Source organism: Pseudophryne corroboree, chromosome 7, assembly GCF_028390025.1.
Source record: "Pseudophryne corroboree isolate aPseCor3 chromosome 7, aPseCor3.hap2, whole genome shotgun sequence".
In the NCBI taxonomy this organism is placed as follows: Eukaryota; Metazoa; Chordata; class Amphibia; order Anura; family Myobatrachidae; genus Pseudophryne; species Pseudophryne corroboree.
In genome coordinates, this window is record NC_086450.1 from 88,979,535 (window position 1) to 89,006,978 (window position 27,444).

The window sequence follows — 27,444 nt, forward strand, 5'->3', positions numbered from 1 at the left end:
CACACCAAACAATATTTTAAAATTGCCAAGGCACAACATCAGTTCGCCACAGACAAAAACAAAACACACACATTGGCCCTCACAGCAAAAAAAGAAAAAATCCACACATACATTGGCCTACACAGAAAAAAACAATCACATTGCTCCCCATATAAATCATGTTGCTCCCCACATAAATCCTATTGCTTCCCATTAATTATTCACATTGTTCCCCCCATAGATCCTTATTCTCCCCACATAAATTCTATTGAAATCCTATTGTTCCCCACAGGAGAAATAAAATAACAAATTATCAGCTGTCCTCCTCCCTGTCCCTCAGTGGCGGGGCTTGTTCATAGTGGAGTGCTGCGAATACTGGGCAGCGGGCGGTCGGGCAGGTGTTGATGTGGGTGGGCAAGGAAAGCTGTGTATGCAGGCAGGAACTGGAAAATGTGTATGCAGGCGGGTGGCCTGGCTGGGTGGTGAGACGTGGCAGCCGTGACCTATGATATCACATCGTTTTCAAGGCATAGGTCATGGCCGGAGCACGACTGATCCTCTAAGAAGAGTCCAGGCCAACAGTTCACTCTGAAGGTGCAGGAAGCTGCTCTAGCTCTGCGGCACACCTTGCAACTGGTCGCGGCACACTAGTGTGCCACGGCACACTGGTTGAAAAAGCCTGCCGTAGAGGATGCTGGGCGCCCGTCCCAGTGCGGACTACTTCTTCAAGACTTGTATATAGTTATTGCTTTACATAAGGGTTATGTTACAGTTTTGTTCAGTCTCTGACTGATGCTGTGTTGTTTCATGCTGTTAACTGGTTCGTATAACCCAAGTTATACGGTGTGAATGGTGTGGGCTGGTATGAATCTTGCCCTTGGATTAACAAAAATCCTTTCCTCGTACTGTCCGTCTCCTCTGGGCACAGTTTCTCTAACTGAGGTCTGGAGGAGGGGCATGGAGGGAGGAGCCAGTGCACACCCATTCCTAAAGTTCTTTTTTAGTGCCCATGTCTCCTGCGGAGCCTGTCTATCCCCATGGTCCTTACCGAGTCCCCAGCATCCTCTACGGACTAGGAGAAAAAGATTTACCAGTAGGTTTAAAATCTTATTTTTTCTGTCACTTAGTTTGATGTGTTTTTTTGAATTGCAGCTTGAGGAAGTGAGGGAAAAAGAAACTTACAAAGCTGCTAAACTGATCCTAGAAAGATTTGATCCAGACACAAAGATCAAGGTAAAGTATGTTATTTAAGAACTCTGATTTTGAGGAATACATACTAACAATGAAGCGCTGGAACCCAAATCAACTGACCAGATATTTGCTCTTCGTACTCTGCCACCACATTGGAATATTATGTGCTTCGACATTTGGGCAAAACAATGTGCACTGCAGGGAGGGGGCAGATCTAACATGTGCAGAGAGGATTAGATTTGGGTGGGGTGTGTTCAAACTAAAATCTAAATTGCAGTGTAAAAATAAAGCAGCCATTATTTACCCTGCACAGAAACAAAATAACCCACCCAAATCTAACTCTCTCTGCACATGTTATATCTGCCACACCTGCAGTGCACATGCACCTGCAGTGCACATGGTCCAACTGCTAACAAATTTGCCGCTACGATCAACTCTGTATTACCCCCACAGTGCTTAGTGTGCGCTGTCATTTGCCCTTTTGCCTGTGAGAAGAGCACGTAATATATCTGAAGCTCTGACTTGGCTCATAAACAGTCTGGCTGTCATCAGGAGTCTCTCCCAGGCAGATTTCCTCTATACTTCACAGCTGTTCTTCTCTGTTAACTGCGTGAAAGGGGGTCATAGAGAAGCCATGTGGTTTTTGTTTTTACCCTGCTTGTTACATCAAGGCAAATAAAAAGGCAGCATAGAACCTAGTGACAGATACTGTTTAATGTCTAGAAGAATCAAAGTTGATTGATGCTATGGGTTACGGCAAATGTGCTTTTTATACAGTTTGTAAATCTCCCAGTTTTTGTGTTTTTCATACTTTTAACTTTTCTCTCCCTTAATTAAGGAACTTGAACTTTCAGTTTCTGATGTACCGAATACACCAAGGCCTGGCCAAGGTACTGCAAATTATGAATGCTTTATGACCGCTTTGATATGTATATCTTTTGGGTGGCAAAAGTAACCTGCTTTTGAGCTATAGTTCAAATAATTATCTGTAATAGCTGTTTGGGTTGGCTGTACAGGTGACTGGCTGGGTTGTATTATATAGACCTTTTTTTTCTTTTTTGTGTTCATAAGCAGATTGTGGCATCCATGTGGTTCTAAATTTCCACTCCATGGGGTTTATTCAATTGAAGTCTGATCCATTTTAAAAAAAGTCGAATTGAGATGCGGAGGGGAGACAGGGGAGAGCCCCGGGCAGATGGGGGAGAGCAGCCCCCCCCCCCCCCCCCCCCAAGTCTCTCTGCCTCTCCCGTCCCTCCTCTCTCAATCCACACATCACAGCTGCCCCTCAGGGCAGCGTCCACCCGGCTCCAGAAAGCGAGGATTCGCTTGCTGAAGCCGGGTGGACGCTGCTGTGAGCGGTGGCTGTGACATCCTCCAGTGCGGCTCTCCCCGTCCCTGCCTCGGCTCTCCCCGTCCCTGCCTCGGCTCTCCCCGTCCCTGCCTCGGCTCTCCCCGTCCCTGCCTCGGCTCTCCCCGTTCCTGTCTCGGCTCTCCCCATCTCACTTCGACTTTTTTAAAGTCGAATTGAGATGGTCAAAAAGGGGGCCAAAACTTGTCGGTTTTGGCCCCGTTTTCGACACAAGCACATGGATCGGCAGCTATTCCGCCGATCCACGTGCTTTTCGACACGTCGAATTCCTCGACTTGTCGAAAAATTTGGGGTTATATTGAATAGGTCGGAAACCGCTTCCGACCTAAAATGTCGAAAACTGACGTCTTTTCAACAGACGGCAGCTTTAGACTTCAATTGAATATTCCCCCTTATGTGCCTGACACATTAATGTGCATCTAAGGGTTGTGTTGCCCCCCCCATAATGTAGGGATTACCAGTGTTTGTATATGAAAACCGGAGTGCCTTGAGAGAGGTATTGTAGTTACAGATGCCGGGCATTAAAGGGAGAAAGTGGAATAGTTTTACGGAACATAGGGTGGTTTTGGGAAGATTCGACTGCAAAACTGTAATAGGCTCTACACACTGGCCGACATCAGTCAAAGATATGAACGATCTCGTTCATAATGAACGAGATACCATTCATATCTTTGAGTGTGGAGGCTCCAGCGATGAACGATGCGCGGCCCCGCGCTCGTTCATCGCTGGTGCCCCGTCGGCTGTACATGCAGGCCAATATGGACGAACTCGTCCATATTTGCCTGCACTTCAATGCAGCCGTCACTGCCCCTCCGCCGCCGGGTCGCCCGTCGGCCGTATCCGCCGTCGGGCAGCTCGGCGTTAGATCGGCAATGTGTAGGGCCCATAAAGGTCAACATGGGCTATTACATACAAAATTGTGTGCAGGGGTTGAGTTACTACTGGGGGACATCCTTGGGATTCCAATGATGCACTACTGCAAAAATTAACTTTATGGAAAACTCGGAACTTTCTTAAGAAGGCGCATGGCTCTTCGGTAAACTGCAAGCACTAGCTTACAAGAATGATCTACTACCTGCGCTGTGATCGCATGGATACCATAAGTAACCGCTTTTCACGTTTTCATAAAAACTGCATCTTCACTATGTAGGAGCACAGTAACCAATGAATCACAACAGTCAAACAGCGTCTCACTCTGGAAAGCCTTCTTGAAAGGCGTGAACCTCAAGAATGCTTGAAATTAAGTTAAATTGGTAATTTATTTGCATGCAATGTGCTCCACATGCATGTGATTGTGCTGTTGTGTGAACTCCAGCAATAGCACATTACTTAGCCCGTACATCATGCCTTTTACCTTGCAGCGGCATTAGGGGTGCACAGGAAAATGTACACTGTTGGGCTACCGTATGTATGGGTAATGTGGACACTGAGCATTGTGCCACAGGGTTCACTACGATATGCCGGCGGTCGGGCTCCCGGCGACCAGCATACCGGCGCCGGGAGCCCGACCGCCGGCTTACCGACAGTGTGGCGAGCGCAAATGAGCCCCTTGCGGGCTCGCCACATTACGGGCACGGTGTCGCGCTACGCGCGCCACACTATTTTATTCTCCCTCCAGGGGGGTCGTGGATCCCCACGAGGGAGAATAAGTGTCGGGATCCCGTCAGTTGGCATACTGAAGACCACCCGTGCCACAATATATGATCTTACCTTGAATGTAATTGAATTGATGTATAAGTTTCTTGGAAATTGATACAATTGCATCTTGCGCTTTAGCTCACATAGCTACAATGTCTGTTCTTGTTTTTGAATGAATTTAAGCTGGAGGTAATTTTCAACTATCAGAAAGCAGATGGCAAGCTTTAATAATTTGCATGCTAGTGCAAAAAGGGGAACGTATGGTGCGTGTGTATTGCATTGGCTGTTTTGGTACAGTGTATCTCTCATGGCCTGATCTGTCTCTTAATTGTCTGTAACACCCCTGTGTGCATTCAGAAAGGAATTTGCTTTTGTGAATCTTACGTGCCAAAAATATCTTAAAGCTTAAGTGGTTAGAATTACATGTTTGTTACTTATCCTACACCCTGTCATAGTAAAGCTACATAGATTTTAGTAACAGAGCAATGTTTTGATTTATTTTTTTCAGTTATTTGCAGTTGTGGCTAGGTAACATTAAAAAGTATTTAAAGTATGAAATGACCGATGGCAAAATTTAGTTGGACAAATCTGAAACTGATGAGTGTTTTGAGTTCCGGACTATAGATCGACAGTCAATAGGTTGACCCTGTATGTTCGACATGGTCAAAAGGTAGACAGTGCTTAAGGTCGACTGGTTCAACATGTCGACATGATGGTGGTCAATATAAGGTTTGTTTTTTACCTACGGCAGGGTCCACAGGTTATCCACAGGATAACATTGGGATATGATGAAGCAACAGCGGATTTGCACCAATCTGTCAAAGCTTTTCGGCTTCCCAGCATGCAACGGACCTATCCATATATCCCCGCCTCCTGGCTCAGACAAATCATTTTTATTTGTTTGGTGCGGCAGGAGCCGGACCATGGTCATTGGGCTACTGGTTTTTAGCAGCCATAAGCTTTCTTATTTTATTTTTATAGTTTTACTATTATTTTCTTGAGTGATCTTTCTAAAAAATGTCTTATACATACATTGGAAAGAGTCGCTTCAACAACTCCCTGCTGGGCCGCGACAACGCCCACCCACGAGTACAGTGCTGTTTCGACGGGTGTCTGTGCCGGATATACTAGCAGGTCCAGCAGAAGTTACCAGGCTGTGGCCGGAGCATGGGGTGAAGGTAAGGCATCGGTTCCGCTTAGAGGGGGAATGCGGACACAGTTGCACTTCTTTGGGAGGAGCCAAACAGTTTCCTCAGTCTCCTGCCATGAACTGTTTTCCCGCTTCTGTCTGAGACTCTGTGTACTAAGGGACCCAGTCGCAGCATAGGCGGCTGTGTGACTGGTGCGTCCGTGTTCACTTGGGCATCTGTGTTCACTGTAGGTTCACGGAGCAGCCGTGTACACTAATAGCGTCTGGATCCACTCAGCATTCGCAAAACGTATTGATCGATCCTGGAAGCGGGGTAAGTCTCCCTGTATCCCAGTCTACTGAGTATGGGTTATACAGCACTAAGTCTACCTTTTGAGTATGAATAGTTGGATAAGTGCATAGGAGTCTGATAATATTACTGTGGTTTCTTTCGCTATGCGTCTGAATACGGTTAAAATTTTTATAAAGAAATGCAGTAATAGGTTTCTCCTACATACTTGAAATGTATCTGTAGTTGATTATGTGCTCATATTGCTTATTATACAAATGTATAACATGTTACTGACTGCTAGTGTGATTGGTGACTTTATTATAATTCTATTTATTCCGATCCTCAATGCTGGTGTATAGCAGGGTAGGGTCGGATTGTATGTCACTTTAAAGAGTCTTAAAGTGATTACAGTCACAAATTGTGTAGTACACTGTGTAAGTGTTCTTTGTTTATCATGTCTAAGAGCGGCAAAGGTGAGGAGCTTGCAACACCAACACTCATATAATGTTTGTCTTGCAAAGCTGGGTTAACCTCTCAGGAACTGGTTCAGGGTGTTTTGTGTGCAAATTGTTTTAACTTTCACCAAGGTCTCTTGAAAAGTACAAGGCAGATCCAGGTGCGAGTTGATCCCCCTTGGGCTGTGTTTGCACAAACATCCAGTATAGCTGAGCGGATAATTCCAACTTCTGTACCAGAAATAGGTTACATGATTAACCCTTACAGGCAACTTCCCACCTGCGGTTTATCACTTCCAGCAGCAGCCTCTCAAAAGAAACCGGCTGAAAAGCCAGTGGTAAGTAAATCTACATCTTCACAGTCTACACGTGTTTCAGATATGGATTAATCGGAGGATGAAGGCTCATTAAGCTCTGGTTCTGCATACGAAGAGGAGGAGGTAGGTCTCAGCTCATTGGACATAGCTGAGTTAATTAAGGCAATGAAATCCATTCAATCCTTAGAAGAATCAGCCGAGCCTGTGTTAAAATCCAAGGCACCTGTGTTTAAATGTCCCAAAACAGTTAAGACTGAGATTCCTGGGTCAGATCAGCTGAAGGAAATCATGGAAGAGGCTTGGGCTACACCCAGTAAAAAGTTTAGAATTCCTAGGAAATGGAATTCCAGTTATCCTCTTCCAGCTGGAGATTGTTTAAAGAGGGAGGGAAGTAGATACGCTTATTATTCGATTAGTGTGAAAATCTACATTACTTCTGCCTTCAACATCATTAAATGATGTCATGGATAGGAAAGTAGATGTTTTTTTAAAAAACACTTTTCTCTGACGTCCTAGTGGATGCTGGGGACTCCGTCAGGACCATGGGGAATAGCGGCTCCGCAGGAGACAGGGCACAAAAGTAAAAGCTTTAGGATCAGGTGGTGTGCACTGGCTCCTCCCCCTATGACCCTCCTCCAAGCCTCAGTTAGATTTTTGTGCCCGGCCGAGAAGGGTGCAATCTAGGTGGCTCTCCTAAAGAGCTGCTTAGAGTAAAAGTTTTGTTAGGTTTTTTATTTTCAGTGAGTCCTGCTGGCAACAGGCTCACTGCATCGAGGGACTTAGGGGAGAGAAGTGAACTCACCTGCGTGCAGGATGGATTGGCTTCTTAGGCTACTGGACACCATTAGCTCCAGAGGGAGTCGGAACACAGGTCTCACCCTGGGGTTCGTCCCGGAGCCGCGCCGCCGACCCCCTTGCAGATGCCGAAAAGTGAAGAGGCCCAGAAACCGGCGGCAGAAGACTTTTCAGTCTTCATAAGGTAGCGCACAGCACTGCAGCTGTGCGCCATTGTTGTCAGCACACTTCATAGCAGCGGTCACTGAGGGTGCAGGGCGCTGGGGGGGGCGCCCTGGGCAGCAATGATAGTACCTTATTCTGGCTAAAAATACATCACATATAGCCCCTGGGGGCTATATGGATGTATTTAACCCCTGCCAGGTCTCAGAAAAACGGGAGAAGAAGCCCGCCGAAATGGGGGCGGGGCCTATTCTCCTCAGCACACAGCGCCATTTTCCCTCACAGAAATACTGGTGGGAAGGCTCCCAGGCTCTCCCCTGCACTGCACTACAGAAACAGGGTTAAAACAGAGAGGGGGGGCACTTATTTGGCAATATGACTATATATATTAAAATGCTATAAGGGAAAAACACTTATATAAAGGTTGTCCCTGTATAATTATAGCGTTTTTGGTGTGTGCTGGCAAACTCTCCCTCTGTCTCCCCAAAGGGCTAGTGGGGTCCTGTCCTCTATCAGAGCATTCCCTGTGTGTGTGCTGTGTGTCGGTACGTGTGTGTCGACATGTATGAGGACGATGTTGGTGAGGAGGCGGAGCAATTGCCTGTAATGGTGATGTCACTCTCTAGGGAGTCGACACCGGAATGGATGGCTTATTTAAGGAATTACGTGATAATGTCAACACGCTTCAAGGTCGGTTGACGACATGAGACGGCCGGCAAACCAATTAGTACCTGTCCAGGCGTCTCAAACACCGTCAGGGGCGTTAAAACGTCCTTTTACCTCAGTCGGTCGACACAGACACAGACACGGACACTGACTCCAGTGTCGACGGTGAAGAAACAAACGTATTTTCCTTTAGGGCCACACGTTACTTGTTAAGGGCAATGAAGGAGGTGTTACATATTTCTGATACTACAAGTACCACAAAAAAGGGTATTATGTGGAGTGTGAAAAAACTACCTGTAGTTTTTCCTGAATCAGATAAATTAAATGAAGTGTGTGATGATGCGTGGGTTTCCCCCGATAGAAAATTATTGGCGGTATACCCTTTCCCGCCAGAAGTTAGGGCGCGTTGGGAAACACCCCTTAGGGTGGATAAGGCGCTCACACGCTTATCAAAACAAGTGGCGGTACAGTCTCCAGATAGGGCCGCCCTCAAGGAGCCAGCTGATAGGAGGCTGGAAAATATCCTAAAAAGTATATACACACATACTGGTGTTATACTGCGACCAGCGATCGCCTCAGCCTGGATGTGCAGCGCTGGGGTGGCTTGGTCGGATTCCCTGACTGAAAATATTGATACCCTTGACAGGGACAGTATTTTATTGACTATAGAGCATTTAAAGGATGCATTTCTATATATGCGAGATGCACAGAGGGATATTTGCACTCTGGCATCAAGAGTAAGTGCGATGTCCATATCTGCCAGAAGTTGTTTATGGACACGACAGTGGTCAGGTGATGCAGATTCCAAACGGCACATGGAAGTATTGCCGTATAAAGGAGAAAAAAACAACGTCTTTTCAGCCTCAGTCCTTTCGTCCCCATAAGGGCAAGCGGGCAAAAGGCCAGTCATATCTGCCATGGGATAGACGAAAGGGAAGAAGACTGCAGCAGGCAGCCCATTCCCAGAAACAGAAGCCCTCCACCGCTTCTGCCAAGTCCTCAGCATGACGCTGGGGCCGTACAAGCGGACTCAGGTGCGGTGGGGGGGGTCGTCTCAAGAGTTTCAGCACGCAGTGGGCTCACTCGCAAGTGGACCCCTGGATCCTACAAGTAGTATCCCAGGGGTACAGATTGGAAATTCGAGACGTCTCCCCCTCGCAGGTTCCTGAAGTCTGCTTTACCAACGTCTCCCTCCGACAGGGAGGCAGTAGTGGAAACCATTCACAAGCTGTATTCCCAGCAGGTGATAATCAAAGTACCCCTCCTACAACAAGGAAAGGGGTATTATTCCACACTATATTGTGGTACTGAAGCCAGACGGCTCGTGAGACCTATTCTAAATCTGAAATAGTTGAACACTTACATACAAAGGTTCAAATCAAGATGGAGTCACTCAGAGCAGTGATAGCGAACCAGGAAGAAGGGGACTATATGGTGTCCCGGGACATCAGGGATGCTTACCTCCATGTCCCAATTTGCCCTTCTCACCAAGGGTACCTCAGGTTCGTGGTACAGAACTGTCACTATCAGTTTCAGACGCTGCCGGTTGGATTGTCCACGGCACCCCGGGTCCTTACCAAGGTAATGGCCGAAATGATGATTCTTCTTCAAAGAAAATGGACGATCTCCTGATAGGGGCAAGGTCCAGAGAACAGTTGGAGGTCGGAGTAGCACTATCTCAAGTAGTTCTACGACAGCACGGGTGGATTCTAAATATTCCAAAACCGCAGCTGTTTCCGACGACACGTCTGCTGTTCCTAGGGATGATTCTGGACACAGTCCAGAAAAAGGTGTTTCTCCCGGAGAAGAAAGCCAGGGAGTTATCCGAGCTAGTCAGGAACCTCCTAAAACCAGGAAAAGTGTCAGTGCATCATTGCACAAGGGTCCTGGGAAAAATGGTGGCTTCTTACGAAGCGATTCCATTCGGTAGATTTCACGCAAGAACTTTTCAGTGGGATCTGCTGGAAAAATGGTCCGGATCGCATCTTCAGATGCATCAGCGGATAACCCTGTCTCCAAGGACAAGGGTGTTTCTTCTGCGGTGGCTGCAGAGTGCTCATCTACTAAAGGGCCGCAGATTCGGCATTCAGGACTGGGTCCTGGTGACCACGGATGCCAGCCTGAGAGGCTGGGGAGCAGTCACACAGGGAAAAAATTTCCAGGGAGTGTGATCAAGTCTGGAGACTTCTCTCCACATAAATATACTGGAGCTAAGGGCAATTTACAATGTTCTAAGCTTAGCAAGACCTCTGCTTCAAGGTCAGCCGGTATTGATCCAGTGGGACAACATCACGGCAGTCGCCCACGTAAACAGACAGGGCGGCACAAGAAGCAGGAGGGCAATGGCAGAGACTGCAGGGATTCTTCGCTGGGCGAAAAATCATGTGATAGCACTGTCAGCAGTGTTCATTCCGGGAGTGGACAACTGGGAAGCAGACTTCCTCAGCAGGCACGACCTCCACCCGGGAGAGTGGGGACTTCATCGGGAAGTATTCCACATGATTGTGAACCGTTGGGAAAGACCAAAGGTGGACATGATGGCGTCCCGCCTGAACAAAAAACTGGACAGGTATTGCGCCAGGTCAAGAGACCCTCAAGCAAGATCTGTGGACGTTCTGGTAACACCGTGGGTGTACCAGTCGGTGTATGTGTTCCCTCCTCTGCTTCTCATAACCAAGGTACTGAGAATTATAAGACGTAGAGGAGTAAGAACTATACTCGTGGCTCCGGATTGGCCAAGAAGGACGTGGCACCCGGAACTTCAAGAAATGCTCACAGAGGACTCATGGCCTCTGCCGCTAAGAAGGGACTTGCTTCAGCAAGTACCAGGTCTGTTCCAAGACTTACCGCGGCTGCGTTTGACGGCATGGCGGTGGAACGCCAGATCCTAAGGGAAAAAGGCATTCCGGAAGAGGTCATTCCTACCCTGGTCAAAGCCAGGAAGGAGGTGACCGCAAAACATTATCACCACATGTGGCGAAAATAAGTTGCGTGGTGTGAGGCCAGGAAGGCCCCACGAAGAAATTTCAACTCGGTCGATTCCTGCATTTCCTGCAAACAGGAGTGTCTATGGGCCTCAAATTGGGGTCCATTAAGGTTCAAATTTCGGCCCTGTCAATTTTCTTCCAGAAAGAATTGGCTTCAGTTCCTGAAGTCCAGAAGTTTGTCAAGGGAGTATTGCATATACAACCCCCTTTTTGTGCCTCCAGTGGCACTGTGGGATCTCAACGTAGTTCTGGGATTCCTCAAATCACATTTTAAACCGCTCAAATCTGTGGATTTGAAATATCTCACATGAAAAGTGACCATGCTGTTGGCCCTGGCCTCGGCCAGGCGAGTGTCAGAATTGGCGGCTTTGTCTCACAATAGCCATATCTGATTGTCCATTCGGACAGGGCAGAGCTGCGGACTCGTCCCCAGTTTCTTCCTAAGGTGGTGTCAGCGTTTCACCTGAACCAGCTTATTGTGGTACCTGCGGCTACTAGGGACTTGGAGGACTCCAAGTTGCTAGATGTTGTCAGGGCCCTGAAAATATAGGTTTCCAGGACGGCTGGAGTCAGGAAAACTGACTCGCTGTTATCCTGTATGCACCCAACAAACTGGGTGCTCTTGCTTCTAAGCAGACGATTGCTCGTTGGATTTGTAGCACATTTCAACTTGCACATTCTGTGGCAGGCCTGCCACAGCCTAAATCTGTCAAGGCCCATTCCACAAGGAAGGTGGGCTCATCCTGGGCGGCTGCCCGAGGGGTCTCGGCATTACAACTCTGCCGAGCAGCTACGTGGTCGGGGGAGAACACGTTTGTAAAATTCTACAAATTTGATACCCTGGCTAAAGAGGACCTGGAGTTCTCTCATTCGGTGCTGCAGAGTCATCCGCACTCTCCCGCCCGTTTGGGAGCTTTGGTATAATCCCCATGGTCCTGACGGAGTCCCCAGCATCCACTAGGACGTCAGAGAAAATAAGATTTTACTTACCGATAAATCTATTTCTCGTAGTCCGTAGTGGATGCTGGGCGCCCATCCCAAGTGCGGATTGTCTGCAATACTTGTACATAGTTATTGTTACAAAAATCGGGTTATTATTGTTGTGAGCCATCTTTTCAGAGGCTCCGCTGTTATCATGCTGTTAACTGGGTTCAGATCACAGGTTGTACAGTGTGATTGGTGTGGCTGGTATGAGTCTTACCCGGGATTCAAAATCCTTCCTTATTGTGTACGCTCGTCCGGGCACAGTATCCTAACTGAGGCTTGGAGGAGGGTCATAGGGGGAGGAGCCAGTGCACACCACCTGATCCTAAAGCTTTTACTTTTGTGCCCTGTCTCCTGCGGAGCCGCTATTCCCCATGGTCCTGACGGAGTCCCCAGCATCCACTACGGACTACGAGAAATAGATTTATCGGTAAGTAAAATCTTATTTTTCCCTGTCTGGGGCAGTCACAAGACCAGCCATGATTTCAGCTTGGATGGCAAAAGCAGTGGCTGCCTGGGCTGATGCATTGGAAGGAGATCTTTCAATAGCATCTAGAGAGCAAAAATCCCATATGGCACATATAAAACAGGCTGCAATGTTCTTGGAAGAAACAGCTTTGGATATGGGTACAATTGCCTCCAGGGCATCCTCTTCAACAATAGCCGCTCGCAGAGCAGCTTGGCTACGTACATGGAAAGCGGATTCAGAATCTAAAAAGGTTTTGGAGTCTTTACCTTTCTCTGCAGTTATTCTTTTTGGTAAAGAATTGACCGATATTTTGGAGTCAGAAGCAGACTCCAAGAAAGTAAAGTTTCCTTCCACATACCAATTCAAAACTTAAGTTCCAGCCTTTCGGTCTTGAGGAAAATCTAAAGGGAAAAGTGATAGCAAACAGCCCCAATACAACAAGTCTGGTAAGACTAAAAAGCATTGGGCTACCAGAGGACTGGTTGGTAAAACAGAAAATAAGCCATCACCCTGATGGTGCGAGCCTCCAACGGGGGGATTCCAGGGTGGGGGGGCAGACTTCTTCAGTTTAAGATCTGGCTGCAGTCTACAACAGATGCCTGGGTGCAGGAAGCAGTATCTCTCGTTATGCATTTGCCTTCAAGTAACACCCTCCTTGAAGGTTTTTTTTGTACCAGCCCGTCTGGTAGAGACAAAGGCCAGAGCTTTGCAAGAGGCAGTTAAGAAATTACTTCAGGTTAGAGGTAATCATTCCAGTTCCTCCTGCACAACGAGGACATGGTTTTTACTCCAACCTGTTACTAGTTCAGAAGCCAAATGGGTCATTCCGGCCCATACTCAATATCAAAGTACTGAACAAGTACATTTGGGTACCTCTGTTTCATATGGAGACTTTACGTTCCATCATTTTGGCCATGGAGCCAGGGAATTATTTGGTATCACTGAATATCCAGGATGCTTACCCACATGTTCCTGTAGCACTGTCCTATCAGTGCTATCTCAGGTTCGCTATCCTCCAACAGCATTTTCAGTTCCAGGCCCTACCTTTTGGGTTAGCCACAGCCCCCAGAGTATTTACCAAAATTATTGTTGGTAATGGCAGCTTATCTCCGCCAGCAGGGGATAAGACTACTTCCATACCTCTACTATCTTTTAATCCTGACAGTCTCAGGAATTGCTCCTGTGTCATATGCAGCAGACAATAACGTGTCTGCAGAAGCACGGGTGGCCCATAAATTGGGCGAAATCGTCTCTGGTTCCGTCACAGCGGATGACTCACTTGGGGGCTGTACTGGATTGAAGCCTTCATAGAGTACTTTTACCTCTGAACAAGATATCCAAAGTTCAGTCAAGGATTCAGGTATCCATTCACGCAGCAATGCGTTTGATTGTATTGATGGTGTCCACATTCGACATGGTGGAGTATGCTCCGTTCCATTCGAGGCCTCTGCAGTATCTGATCCTTGCCAAATGGAATGGGTTTCATCAGATGATAAAAACGCAGACTATGGTCCTTACGATAGAAGTAAGGAGTTCGTTAGCCTGGTGGCTACAGACATCCCATCTGGACAAAGGGAGACCCTTTTGGAGATCAGATTGGGAAATTCTGACAACAGATGCCAGTCTCCAGGGCTGGGAAGCAATGTCAGGACGGTTTTGTTTCCAGGGGCAATGGACCAAGGAAGAAGGTTGCCTGCCAATAAATATATTGGAACTTTGGGCCATATACATGGCACTGATTCAGGCAAAGGACATCCTTTGGGGAAAACCACTTCAGATCTGCTCGGACAAAGCTACGGCAGTAGCGTACCTCAACCATCGCAGCAAAAAAGCTATGAAGGAGGTAAGTCACACACTAAAGTGGGCAGAACTTCATCATCCAGCCTTGTCCGCAGTGTTCGTTCTAGGAGTCCTAAACTGGGAAGCAGATTTTCTCAGTCAACGCGCCATTGAGGCAAGCAAACGGGCTCTACACCCGGAGGTCTTCCAGACTCTAGTCGACAAGTGCGGGTTGCCAGAGATAGATCTCATGGCGCCTGTCAGAACAAAGTTCTTGCATACGGGTCAAGAACAAAGGATCCCAGAGCGAACTTTGTGGATGCCCTGTCAGTGAGATGGGACTTTCATCTGGCCTATGTGTTTCCTCCAATCACCTGATTACCCAGCGTGGGGAGAAAGATAAAGCAAGGAAAGGGTGCCGTGATACTAATAGCTCCGTCATGGCCCAGAAGACATTGGTACACAGATCTGCAGAGAATGTCGATGGATGCTCCACTCCTGCTCCCTCAACGTTCCTATTTACTGACTCTGGGTCCTTGTTATCACAGACATCTGAATGTGACTGTCTTTGATGGCGTGGCTCTTGAGACCTCTATTCTGAAGTCAATAGGATTCTCACAACAGGTAATTCAGACAATGCTGAGAGCAAGGAAACCTTCCTCTGCTCGAATTTATCACCGAATATGGCAAACCTGTATTCATTGGTGCAGTGAACGGAAAATGGACACTAGGTCTTTCAGAGTTTCCAGGGTCTTAGCATTCCTTCATGCAGGAATGGATAAAGGTTTGGAGGTGGCTTCCTTGAGAGTGCAAGTGTCAGCATTAACTGTATGGTTCAAAAAGAAAATTGCCAACTTACAGAATGTGCATACTTTTTTCCAGGGAATGCTGCGTATTCAACCTCCTTTTGTACCTCCTAAAGTGCCTTCTGACTTAAACTTAGTCCTTAAGGCCCTTTCACTTGTCTCATTTGAACCACTTGATAAAGTGGATCTTAAATGGTTGACAGCTGAAGTTCTCTTTCTACAGGCCATGGCGTCAGCTAGAAGAGTGTCAGATTTAGGGGCATTGTTATGTCGTCCTCCATTTCTGATCTGTTATCCAGATAGAGCGGTTCTCAGAACTAAATCTGGGTATCTTCCCAAGGTGGTGTCTAAATTTTACCTTAACAAAGAAATTGTAGTCCCGGCTTTTCAGGAACTGGGCTTTTCTGCGGGTGATGAATAGCTGGACTTGGTCCGTGCGTTAGGGATCTACGTGGATCGTACCAGTGCCATCAGAAAGAGAGATTCTCTCTTCATTCTCTACGGATTTCACAAGAGAGGATGGCCTGCTGATAAGCAGACACTGGCGAGGTGGTTTCGGATGACTATTTCAGAAGCATATTCTCATGTTGATCTCCCTGTTCTGGCTAATGTCTCTGCTCACTCTACTCATAAGGTAGGTCCATCATGGGCAGCAAAACGTGGTGCTTCAGCAGAACAGATATGTAAGGCAGCCACATGGTTTTCCATTAACACCTTCATTAGATATTATGCCGTGGATATCTTTGCGTCTCAGGACGCTGAATTTGGGCGAAGGATTCTCCTGTCCAATCAGGAGCGTCCCCACCACTAAATTGCTTTGGGAAATCCCATTGTTATCCTGTGGATAACCTGTGGACCCTGCCGGAGAAATATGTTATGGTAAGAAGTTACTGTTGATAACGGTGTTTCTCCGAAGTCCACAGGTTCTACAGGGATCCCACCCTGACGCACCTGATTTGAGGGATCTTTTTACTCACGAACCTCTTCCTTCTTGTACGGAAGGATGTGCATGTGTGTTCTTCTTGCCTGATTAGGGCTGTCTATGATTCTCCTGCCTTGAGCTTTGGGAAAAGAACTGATTTGTCTGAGCCAGGAGATGGGGATATATGGACGGGCCCGTTGCATGCTGGGAGGCCGAAAAGCTTTCACCGTTTGGTGCAAATCCGCTGTCACATCATCATATCCCAATGTTAACCTGTGGACTTAGGAGAAATACCACTTTTTTTGCAAATTCGGGCTGCTGTACAGTGCTGCTGTTATAATTTGCATTCGCAAAATCATCGCTGTTAATAGGATCGACCCCCAAGTCTGTGTCACATGAAATGCAGATTCTATGAGATAGTTACTTCTAAAATAAAAGAGCATATCAGATTGTTCTTCCAAAGCTCCTGCTTTGCTCTACTGTTAAGTCTTGTTATGTCCATTCAACTTTTTACAGTTGACTTTTTGTATGGAGTGTTTGTTGGTTTCTTCATCCTAACTGGCAGTTTACAGGAATGCATGGAAATCTCAATAATTTGACATAGTTTACATGTTGGGAAAGCGTAGCTGCTTTTAAGTCCTAGCTGCATATGATTCTTTAATATTGCTCATGCACCAGTCCTTTTCTAAAACGCTGAATAAACTGAGTTTTTGGCTCAAAGACTGGAGTGTAGCTTTGCTTCCCCTGTTATTTTTGGGTACATTTAGTGGCTTTATCTGCACAATCAGCACGTTTTTCCTCCTCCAGTGCCTGAGCAAATTTTTATTTTTATAATTGCCAACATTTTTAAATATTTTTCAGGACACTTTGCTGCTGAGCCAGTGCGTCCATACAGGTAATGGGCAATGCTGTCTTGTTGGACGTCTGAGCGCTATAAACCAACCAAGCCTTGTTTTACTTTTTAACCGTCTACCTGGTAAATGTGTTTGTCTAAACGTCATAATTTCAGAGTTGCTTTAAAAAAAATAAAAAAAAGTGGAAATTGTAGAATAGTTTTTAATTTTACAGCGTGGTTGGTCAAAAACATTTTCAGGTACAGTACTCAAAACCTGGGATTGTCTCTGGAGGTAATTAACCTGACACCCTCCCCCAATGTGTAAAGCCATTTCTCTAACGTCCTAAGTGGATGCTGGGGACTCCGTAAGGACCATGGGGAATAGCGGCTCCGCAGGAGACTGGGCACATCTAAAGAAAGCTTTAGGACTATCTGGTGTGCACTGGCTCCTCCCCCTATGACCCTCCTCCAAGCCTCAGTTAGATCTCTGTGCCCGAAGGAGAAGGGTGCACACTAGGGGCTCTCCTGAGCTTCTTAGTGAAAGTTTTAGTTTAGGTTTTTATTTTCAGTGAGACCTGCTGGCAACAGGCTCACTGCATCGAGGGACTAAGGGGAGAAGAAGCGAACTCACCTGCGTGCAGAGTGGATTGGGCTTCTTAGGCTACTGGACATTAGCTCCAGAGGGACGATCACAGGCCCAGCTTGGATGGGTCCCAGAGCCGCACCGCCGGCCCCCTTACAGAGCCAGAAGGCAGAAGAGGTCCGGAAAATCGGCGGCAGAAGACGTCCTGTCTTCAACAAGGTAGCGCACAGCACTGCAGCTGTGCGCCATTGCTCTCAGCACACTTCACACTCCGGTCACTGAGGGTGCAGGGCGCTGGGGGGGGGGGGGGCGCCCTGAGACGCAATAAAAACACCTTGGATGGCAAAAAAATGCATCACATATAGCTCCTGGGCTATATGGATGCATTTAACCCCTGCCAGAATACATAGAAAAACGGGAGATAAGGCCGCCGATAAGGGGTGGAGCTTATCTTCTCAGCACACTGGCGCCATTTTCCCTCACAGCTCCGTTGGAGGGAAGCTTCCTGGCTCTCCCCTGCAGTCACTACACTACAGAAAGGGGTAAAAAAGAGAGGGGGGCACTAATTAGGCGCAGTATTAACTATACAGCAGCTATAAGGGGAAAAACACTTATATAAGGTTATCCCTGTGTATGTATATATATATATATATATATATATATATATATATATATATATATATATATAGCGCTCTGGTGTGTGCTGGCAAACTCTCCCTCTGTCTCCCCAAAGGGCTAGTGGGGTCCTGTCCTCTATCAGAGCATTCCCTGTGTGTGTGCTGTATGTCGGTACTTTTGTGTCGACATGTATGAGGAGAAAAATGATGTGGAGACGGAGCAGATTGCCTGTAATAGTGATGTCACCCCCTAGGGGGTCGACACCTGAGTGGATGAACTGTTGGAAGAAATTACGTGACAGTGTCAGCTCTGTATAAAAGACAGTGGTTGACATGAGACAGCCGGCTACTCAGCTTGTGCCTGTCCAGACGTCTCATAGGCCGCCAGGGGCTCTAAAGCGCCCGTTACCTCAGATGGCAGATATAGACGCCGACACGGATACTGACTCCAGTGTCGACGGTGAAGAGACAAATGTGACTTCCAGTAGGGCCACACGTTACATGATTGAGGCAATGAAAAATGTTTTACACATTTTTTACACAAATGTGTAAATGTTTTACACATTTCTGATAATACGAGTACCACCAAAAAAGGGGTATTATGTTCGGTGAGGAAAAACTACCTGTAGTTTTCCTGAATCTGAGAAATTAAATGAGGTGTGTGATGATGCGTGGGTTTCCCCCGATAACAACTGATAATTTCTAAAATGTTATTGGCATTATATCCTTTCCCGCCAGAGGTTAGGGTGCGTTGGGATAAAGCGCTCACACGCTTGTAAGGGCTCTACCCTCTCCTGAGATGGCCGCCCTTAAGGATCCTGCTGATAGAAAGCAGGAGGGTATCCTAAAATGTATTTACACACATACTGGTGTTATACTGCGACCAGCAATCGCCTCAGCCTGGATGTGCAGTGCTGGGTTGGCGTGGTCGGATTCCCTGACTGAAAATATTGATACCCTAGATAGGGACAGTATATTTTTGCCTATAGAGCATTTAAAAGATGCATTTCTATATATGCGTGATGCACAGCGGAATATTTGCCGACTGGCATCAAGTCTAAGTGCGTTGTCCATTTCTACCAGTAGAGGGTTATGGACACGTCAGTGGTCAGGTGATGCGTATTCCAAACGGCATTTGGAAGTATTGCCTTATTAAGGGGAGGAGTTATTTGGGGTCGGTCTTTCAGACCTCGTGGCCACGGCAACAGCTGGGAAATCCACGTTTGTACCCCAGGTCGCCTCTCAACATGAGAAGACGCCGTATTATCGGGCGCAGTCTTTTCGTGGACAAGCGGGCAAAAGGTTCCTCATTTCTGCCCCGTGACAGAGGGAGAGGAAAGGCTGCAGAAATCAGCCAGTTCCCAGGAACAGAAACCCTCTCCCGCCTCTGCCAAGCCCTCAGTATACGCTGGGGTTTTACAAGCAGAATCAGGCACGGTGGGGGGCCCGTCTCAATGAATTTCAGCGCGCAGTGGGCTCACTCGCAAGTAGACCCCTGGATCCTTCAGGTGATATCTCAGGGGTACAAATTAGAATTCGAGACGTCTCCCCCTCGCCGTTTCCTAAAGTCGGCTTTACCGATGTCTCCTTCTGACAGGGAGACAGTTTTGGAAGCCATTCACAAGCTGTATTCCCAGCAGGTGATAATCAAGATACCCCTCCTGCAACAGGGAACGGGGTATTATTCCACACTGTTGTGGTACCGAAGCCGGACGGCTCGGTGAGACCGATTCTAAATCTAAAATCTTTGAACACTTACATACAGAGGTTCAAATTCAAGATTGAGTCACTCAGAGCAGTGATTGCGAACCTGGAAGAAGGGGACTACATGATGTCTCGGGACATCAAGGATGCTTACCTTCATGTCAAAATTTACCCTTCTCACCAAGGGTACCTCAGGTTTATGGTACAGAACTGTCACTATCAGTTCAGACGCTGTCGTATGGATGGTCCACGGCACCCCTGGTCTTTACCAAGGTAATGGCCGAAATGATGATATTCCTTCGAAGGAAGGGAATTTTAGTTATCCCTTACTTGGACAATTCCCTGATAAGGGTAAGATCCAGGGAACAGTTGGAGGTCGGTGTAGCACTATCTCAGGTAGTGTTGCGGCAGCACGATTGGATTCTCAATATTCCAAAATCGCAGCTGGTTCCGACGACTTGTCTTCTGTTCCTAGGGATGATCCTGGACACAGTCCAGAAAAAGGTGTTTCTCCCGGAGGAGAAAGCCAGGGAGTTATCCGAGCTAGTCAGGAACCTCCTAAAACCGAGCCAAGTCTCAGTGCATCAATGCACAAGGGTTCTGGGTAAAATGGTGGCTTCCTACGAAGCAATCCCATTCGGCAGATTCCACGCAAGAACTTTCCAGTGGGACCTGCTGGACAAATGGTCCGGGTCGCATCTTCAGATGCATCAGCGGATACAGTGGCGGTTCTTGCCACGGGCAAGCAGGACTTTTGCCCGGGGCGCCGCCTTCCGGAGGGCGCTGGCGCCATCCGGAGGGAGATCCGCCACTGCTGCCCGCTGTGTCCCCCGTCCGCCCCCGCTGCCGTCCCCGTCCTCGGCGCCTCCTGTGAAGGGAACTAGACGCTATGCGTCTAGTTTCCCTTCGTGGAGAGGACCTTTTGCTGTGCGGTGCGCGATGACGTCATCGCGCACCGCTCAGCATTCAAGCGGCGCTTTCAATGTACAGGGGGCGTGACTCACCACGCCCCCTGTATTAGGCCACGCCCCTTTCCTGCCCGGGGCGCTCTGCGCCCTTGAACCGGCACTGAGCGGATAACCCTGTCACCAAGGACAAGGGTGTCCCTCCTGTGGTGGTTGCAGAGTGCTCATCTTCTAGAGGGCCACAGATTCGGCATTCAGGACTGGGTCCTGGTGACCACGGATGCCAGCCTGCGAGGCTGGGGAGCAGTCACACAGGGAAGGAATATCCAGGGCTTATGGTCAAGCCTGGAGACATCACTTCACATAAATATCCTGAAGCTAAGGGACATTTACAATGCTCTAAGCTTAGCAAGACCTCTGCTTCAAGGTCAGCCGGTGTTGATCCAGTCGGACAACATCACGGCAGTCACCCACGTAAACAGACAGGGTGGCACAAGAAGCAGGAGGGCAATGGCAGATGCTGCAAGGATTCTTCGCTGGGCGGAAAATCATGTGATAGCACTGTCAGCAGTATTCATTCCGGGAGTGGACAACTGGGAAGCAGACTTCCTCAGCATGACCTCCACCCGGGAGAGTGGGGACTTCACCCAGAAGTCTTCCACATGATTATAAACCGTTGGGAAAAACTCGACAGGTATTGCGCCAGGTCCAGGGACTTTCAGGCAATAGCTGTAGACGCTCTGGTAACACCTTGGGTGTACCAGTCAGGGTATGTGTTCCCTCCTCTGCCTCTCATACCCAAGGTACTGAGATTGATAAGATGGAGAGGAGTAAGCACTATATTCGTGGCTCCGGGTTGGCCAAGAAGGACTTGGTAACCGGAACTTCAAGAGATGCTCACGGAGGATCCGTGGCCTCTACCTCTAAGAAGGGACCTGCTCCAGCAAGGACCCTGTCTGTTCCAAGACTTGCTGCGTTTGACGGCATGGCGGTTGAACGCCGGATCCTGAAGGAAAAAAGGCATTCCGGATGAAGTCATCCCTATCCTGATCAAAGCCAGGAAGGATGTAACCGCAAAAACATTATCACCGCAATTGGCGAAAATATGTTGCGTGGTGCGAGGCCAGTAAGGCCCGACGGAGGAAAGTCGATTCCTACATTTCCTGCAAACAGGAGTGTCTATGGGCCTGAAATTGGGGTCCATTAAGGTTCAAATTTCGGCCCTGTCCATTTTCTTCCAAAAAGAACTAGCTTCAGTCCCTGAAGTTCAGACGTTTGTAAAAGGGGTACTGCATATACAGCCTCCTTTTGTGCCTCCAATGGCACTTTGGGATCTCAATGTAGTTTTGGGTTCCAAAAGTCACATTGGTTTGAACCACTTAAATCTGTGGAGTTAAAATATCTCACATGGAAAGTGGTCATGCTGTTGGCCCTGGCCTGGGCCAGGCGCGTGTCAGAATTGGCGGCTTTATCCTGAAAAAGCCCTTATCTGATTTTCCATTCGGACAGGGCGGAATTGAGGACTCGTCCTCCGTTTCTCCCTAAGGTGGTTTCAGCGTTTCACCTGAACCAACCTATTTGTGGTGCCTGCGGCTACTAGGGACTTGTAGGACTCCAAGTTGCTAGACGTTGTCAGGGCCCTGAAAATATGTTTCCAGGACGGCTGGAGTCAGGAAATCTGACTCGCTGTTTATCCTGTATGCACCCAACAAGCTGGGTGCTCCTGCTTCTAAGCAGACTATTGCTCGTTGGATTTGTAGTACAATTCAGCTTGCACATTCTGTGGCAGGCCTGCCACAGCCAAAAATCGGTAAATGCCCACTCCACAAGGAAGGTGGGCTCATCTTGGGCGGCTGCCCGAGGGGTCTCGGCTTTACAACTTTGCAGAGCAGCTACTTGGTCAGGAGCAAATACGTTTGTAAAATTCTACAAAATTGATATTCCTGGCTGAGGAGGACCTGGAGTTCTCTCATTTGGTGCTGCAGAGTCATCCGCACTCTCCCGCCCGTTTGGGAGCTTTGGTATAATCCCCATGGTCCTTACGGAGTCCCCAGCATCCACTTAGGACGTCAGAGAAAATAAGAATTTACTTACCGATAATTCTATTTCTCGTAGTCCGTAGTGGATGCTGGGCGCCCATCCCAAGTGCGGATTGTCTGCAATACTGGTACATAGTTATTGTTACCAAAAAATCGGGTTATTGCTGTAGTGAGCCATCTTTTCTAGAGGCTCCTCTGTTATCATGCTGTTAACTGGGTTCAGATCACAAGTTGTACGGTGTGATTGGTGTGGCTGGTATGAGTCTTACCCGGGATTCAAAATCCTTCCTTATTGTGTACGCTCGTCCGGGCACAGTATCCTAACTGAGGCTTGGAGGAGGGTCATAGGGGGAGGAGCCAGTGCACACCAGATAGTCCTAAAGCTTTCTTTAGATGTGCCCAGTCTCCTGCGGAGCCGCTATTCCCCATGGTCCTTACGGAGTCCCCAGCATCCACTATGGACTACGAGAAATAGAATTATCGGTAAGTAAATTCTTATTTCTCTAACGTCCTAAGTGGATGCTGGGGACTCCGTAAGGACCATGGGGGGGGATAGCGGCTCCGCAGGAGACTGGGCACATCTAAAGAAAGCTTTAGGACTATCTGGTGTGCACTGGCTCCTCCCCCTATCACCCTCCTCCAAGCCTCAGTTAGATCTCTGTGCCCGAACGAGAAGGGTGCACACTAGGGGCTCTCCTGAGCTTCTTAGTGAAAGTTTTAGATTAGGTTTTTTATTTTCAGTGAGACCTGCTGGCAACAGGCTCACTGCATCGAGGGACTAAGGGGAGAAGAAGCGAACTCACCTGCGTGCAGAGTGGATTGGGCTTCTTAGGCTACTGGACATTAGCTCCAGAGGGACGATCACAGGCCCAGCTTGGATGGGTCCCAGAGCCGCGCCGCCGGCCCCCTTACAGAGCCAGAAGGCAGAAGAGGTCCGGAAAATCGGCGGCAGAAGACGTTCTGTCTTCAACAAGGTAGCGCACAGCACTGCAGCTGTGCGCCATTGCTCTCAGCACACTTCACACTTCGGTCACTGAGGGTGCAGGGCGCTGGGGGGGGGGCGCCCTGAGACGCAATAAAAACACCTTGGATGGCAAAAAAAATGCATCACATATAGCTCCTGGGCTATATGGATGCATTTAACCCCTGCCAGAATCCATAAAAAAGCAGGAGAAAAGTCCGCGAAAAAGGGGCGGAGCCTATCTCCTCAGCACACTGGCGCCATTTTCCCTCACAGCTCCGTTGGAGGGAAGCTCCCTGTCTCTCCCCTGCAGTCACTACACTACAGAAAGGGTTAAAAAAAGAGAGGGGGGCACGAATTAGGCGCAGTATTAACTATACAGCAGCTATAAGGGGAAAAACACTTATATAAGGTTATCCCTGTATATATATATAGCGCTCTGGTGTGTGCTGGCAAACTCTCCCTCTGTCTCCCCAAAGGGCTAGTGGGGTCCTGTCCTCTATCAGAGCATTCCCTGTGTGTGTGCTGTATGTCGGTACTTTTGTGTCGACATGTATGAGGAGAAAAATGATGTGGAGACGGAGCAGATTGCCTGTAATAGTGATGTCACCCCCTAGGGGGTCGACACCTGAGTGGATGAACTGTTGGAAGGAATTACGTGACAGTGTCAGCTCTGTATAAAAGACAGTGGTTGACATGAGACAGCCGGCTACTCAGCTTGTGCCTGTCCAGACGTCTCATAGGCCATCAGGGGCTCTAAAGCGCCCGTTACCTCAGATGGCAGATATAGACGCCGACACGGATACTGACTCCAGTGTCGACGGTGAAGAGACGAATGTGACTTCCAGTAGGGCCACACGTTACATGATTGAGGCAATGAAAAATGTTTTACACATTTCTGATAATACGAGTACCACCAAAAAAGGGGTATTATGTTCGGTGAGGAAAAACTACCTGTAGTTTTCCTGAATCTGAGAAATTAAATGAGGTGTGTGATGATGCGTGGGTTTCCCCCGATAACAACGGATAATTTCTAAAATGTTATTGGCATTATATCCTTTCCCGCCAGAGGTTAGGGTGCGTTGGGAAACACCCCCTAGGGGGGATAAAGCGCTCACACGCTTGTAAGGGCTCTACCTTCGCCTGAGATGGCCGCCCTTAAGGATCCTGCTGATAGAAAGCAGGAGGGTATCCTAAAAGGTATTTACACACATACTAGTGTTATACTGCGACCAGCAATCGCCTCAGCCTGGATGTGCAGTGCTGGGTTGGCGTGGTCGGATTCCCTGACTGAAAATATTGATACCCTAGATAGGGACAGTATATTTTTGCCTATAGAGCATTTAAAAGATGCATTTTTATATATGCGTGATGCACAGCGGAATATTTGCCGACTGGCATCAAGTCTAAGCGCGTTGTCCATTTCTACCAGTAGAGGGTTATGGACACGTCAGTGGTCAGGTGATGCGTATTCCAAACGGCATTTGGAAGTATTGCTTTATTAAGGGAGGAGTTATTTGGGGTCGGTCTTTCAGACCTCGTGGCCACGGCAACAGCTGGGAAATCCACGTTTGTACCCCAGGTCGCCTCTCAACATGAGAAGACGCCGTATTATCAGGCGCAGTCTTTTCGTGGACAAGCGGGCAAAAGGTTCCTCATTTCTGCCCCGTGACAGAGGGAGAGGAAAAAGGCTGCAGAAATCAGCCAGTTCCCAGGAACAGAAACCCTCTCCCGCCTCTGCCAAGCCCTCAGTATACGCTGGGGCTTTACAAGCAGAATCAGGCACGGTGGGGGGCCCGTCTCAATGAATTTCAGCGCGCAGTGGGCTCACTCGCAAGTAGACCCCTGGATCCTTCAGGTGATATCTCAGGGGTACAAATTAGAATTCGAGACGTCTCCCCCTCGCCGTTTCCTAAAGTCGGCTTTACCGATGTCTCCTTCTGACAGGGAGACAGTTTTGGAAGCCATTCACAAGCTGTATTCCCAGCAGGTGATAATCAAGATACCCCTCCTGCAACAGGGAACGGGGTATTATTCCACACTGTTGTGGTACCGAAGCCGGACGGCTCGGTGAGACCGATTCTAAATCTAAAATCTTTGAACACTTACATACAGAGGTTCAAATTCAAGATTGAGTCACTCAGAGCAGTGATTGCGTACCTGGAAGAAGGGGACTACATGATGTCTCGGGACATCAAGGATGCTTACCTTCATGTCAAAATTTACCCTTCTCACCAAGGGTACCTCAGGTTTATGGTACAGAACTGTCACTATCAGTTCAGACGCTGCCGTATGGATGGTACACGGCACCCCGGGTCTTTACCAAGGTAATGGCCGAAATGATGATATTCCTTCGAAGGAAGTGAATTTTAGTTATCCCTTCCTTGGACAATTCCCTGATAAGGGTAAGATCCAGGGAACAGTTGGAGGTCGGTGTAGCACTATCTCAGGTAGTGTTGCGGCAGCACGATTGGATTCTCAATATTCCAAAATCGCACCTGGTTCCGACGACGTGTCTTCTGTTCCTAGGGATGATCCTGGACACAGTCCAGAAAAAGGTGTTTCTCCCGGAGGAGAAAGCCAGGGAGTTATCCGAGCTAGTCAGGAACCTCCTAAAACCGAGTTAAGTCTCAGTGCATCAATGCACAAGGGTTCTGGGTAAAATGGTGGCTTCCTACGAAGCAATCCCATTCGGCAGATTCCACGCAATAACTTTCCAGTGGGACCTGCTGGACAAATGGTCCGGATCGCATCTTCAGATGCATCAGCGGATAACCCTGTCACCAAGGACAAGGGTGTCCCTCCTGTGGTGGTTGCAGAGTGCTCATCTTCTAGAGGGCCGCAGATTAGGCATTCAGGACTGGGTCCTGGTGACCACTGATGCCAGTCTGCGAGGCTGGGGAGCAGTCACACAGCGAAGGAATATCCAGGGCTTATGGTCAAGCCTGGAGACATCACTTCACATAAATATCCTGAAGCTAAGGGACATTTACAATGCTCTAAGCTTAGCAAGACCTCTGCTTCAAGGTCAGCCGGTGTTGATCCAGTCGGACAACATCACGGCAGTCACCCACGTAAACAGACAGGGTGGCACAAGAAGCAGGAGGGCAATGGCAGAAGCTGCAAGGATTCTTCGCTGGGCGGAAAATCATGTGATAGCACTGTCAGCAGTATTCATTCCGGGAGTGGACAACTGGGAAGCAGACTTCCTCAGCACGACCTCCACCCGGGAGAGTGGGGACTTCACCCAGAAGTCTTCCACATGATTAAAAACTCGACAGGTATTGCGCCAGGTCCAGGGACCCTCAGGCAATAAGCTGTAGACGCTCTGGTAACACCGTGGGTGTACCAGTCAGGGTATGTGTTCCCTCCTCTGCCTCTCATACCCAAGGTACTGAGATTGATAAGATGGAGAGGAGTAAGCACTATATTCGTGGTTCCGGATTGGCCAAGAAGGACTTGGTAACCGGAACTTCAAGAGATGCTCACGGAGGATCCGTGGCCTCTACCTCTAATAAGGGACCTGCTCCAGCAAGGACCCTGTCTGTTCCAAGACTTACCGCGGCTGCGTTTGACGGCATGGCGGTTGAACGCCGGATCCTGAAGGAAAAAAGGCATTCCGGATGAAGTCATCCCTATCCTGATCAAAGCCAGGAAGGATGTAACCGCAAAAACATTATCACCGCAATTGGCGAAAATATGTTGCGTGGTGCGAGGCCAGTAAGGCCCGACGGAGGAAATTCAACTGGGTCGATTCCTACATTTCCTGCAAACAGGAGTGTCTATGGGCCTGAAATTGGGGTCCATTAAGGTTCAAATTTCGGCCCTGTCAATTTTCTTCCAAAAAGAACTAGCTTCAG

At 48.2% G+C, this 27,444-nt stretch overlaps 1 protein-coding gene across 1 annotated transcript in view; it reads left to right on the forward strand.

The window, feature by feature from the left end:
* Positions 1-27,444, forward strand: part of LNPK (lunapark, ER junction formation factor) — a 171,012-nt gene that overhangs the window by 67,790 nt on the left and 75,778 nt on the right. Inside the window, exons 7-8 of the mRNA XM_063933402.1 lie at positions 1,132-1,212; positions 2,009-2,060. Coding sequence (XP_063789472.1) covers positions 1,132-1,212; positions 2,009-2,060 — 133 coding nt within the window. The remainder of the gene's footprint in view (positions 1-1,131; positions 1,213-2,008; positions 2,061-27,444) is intronic.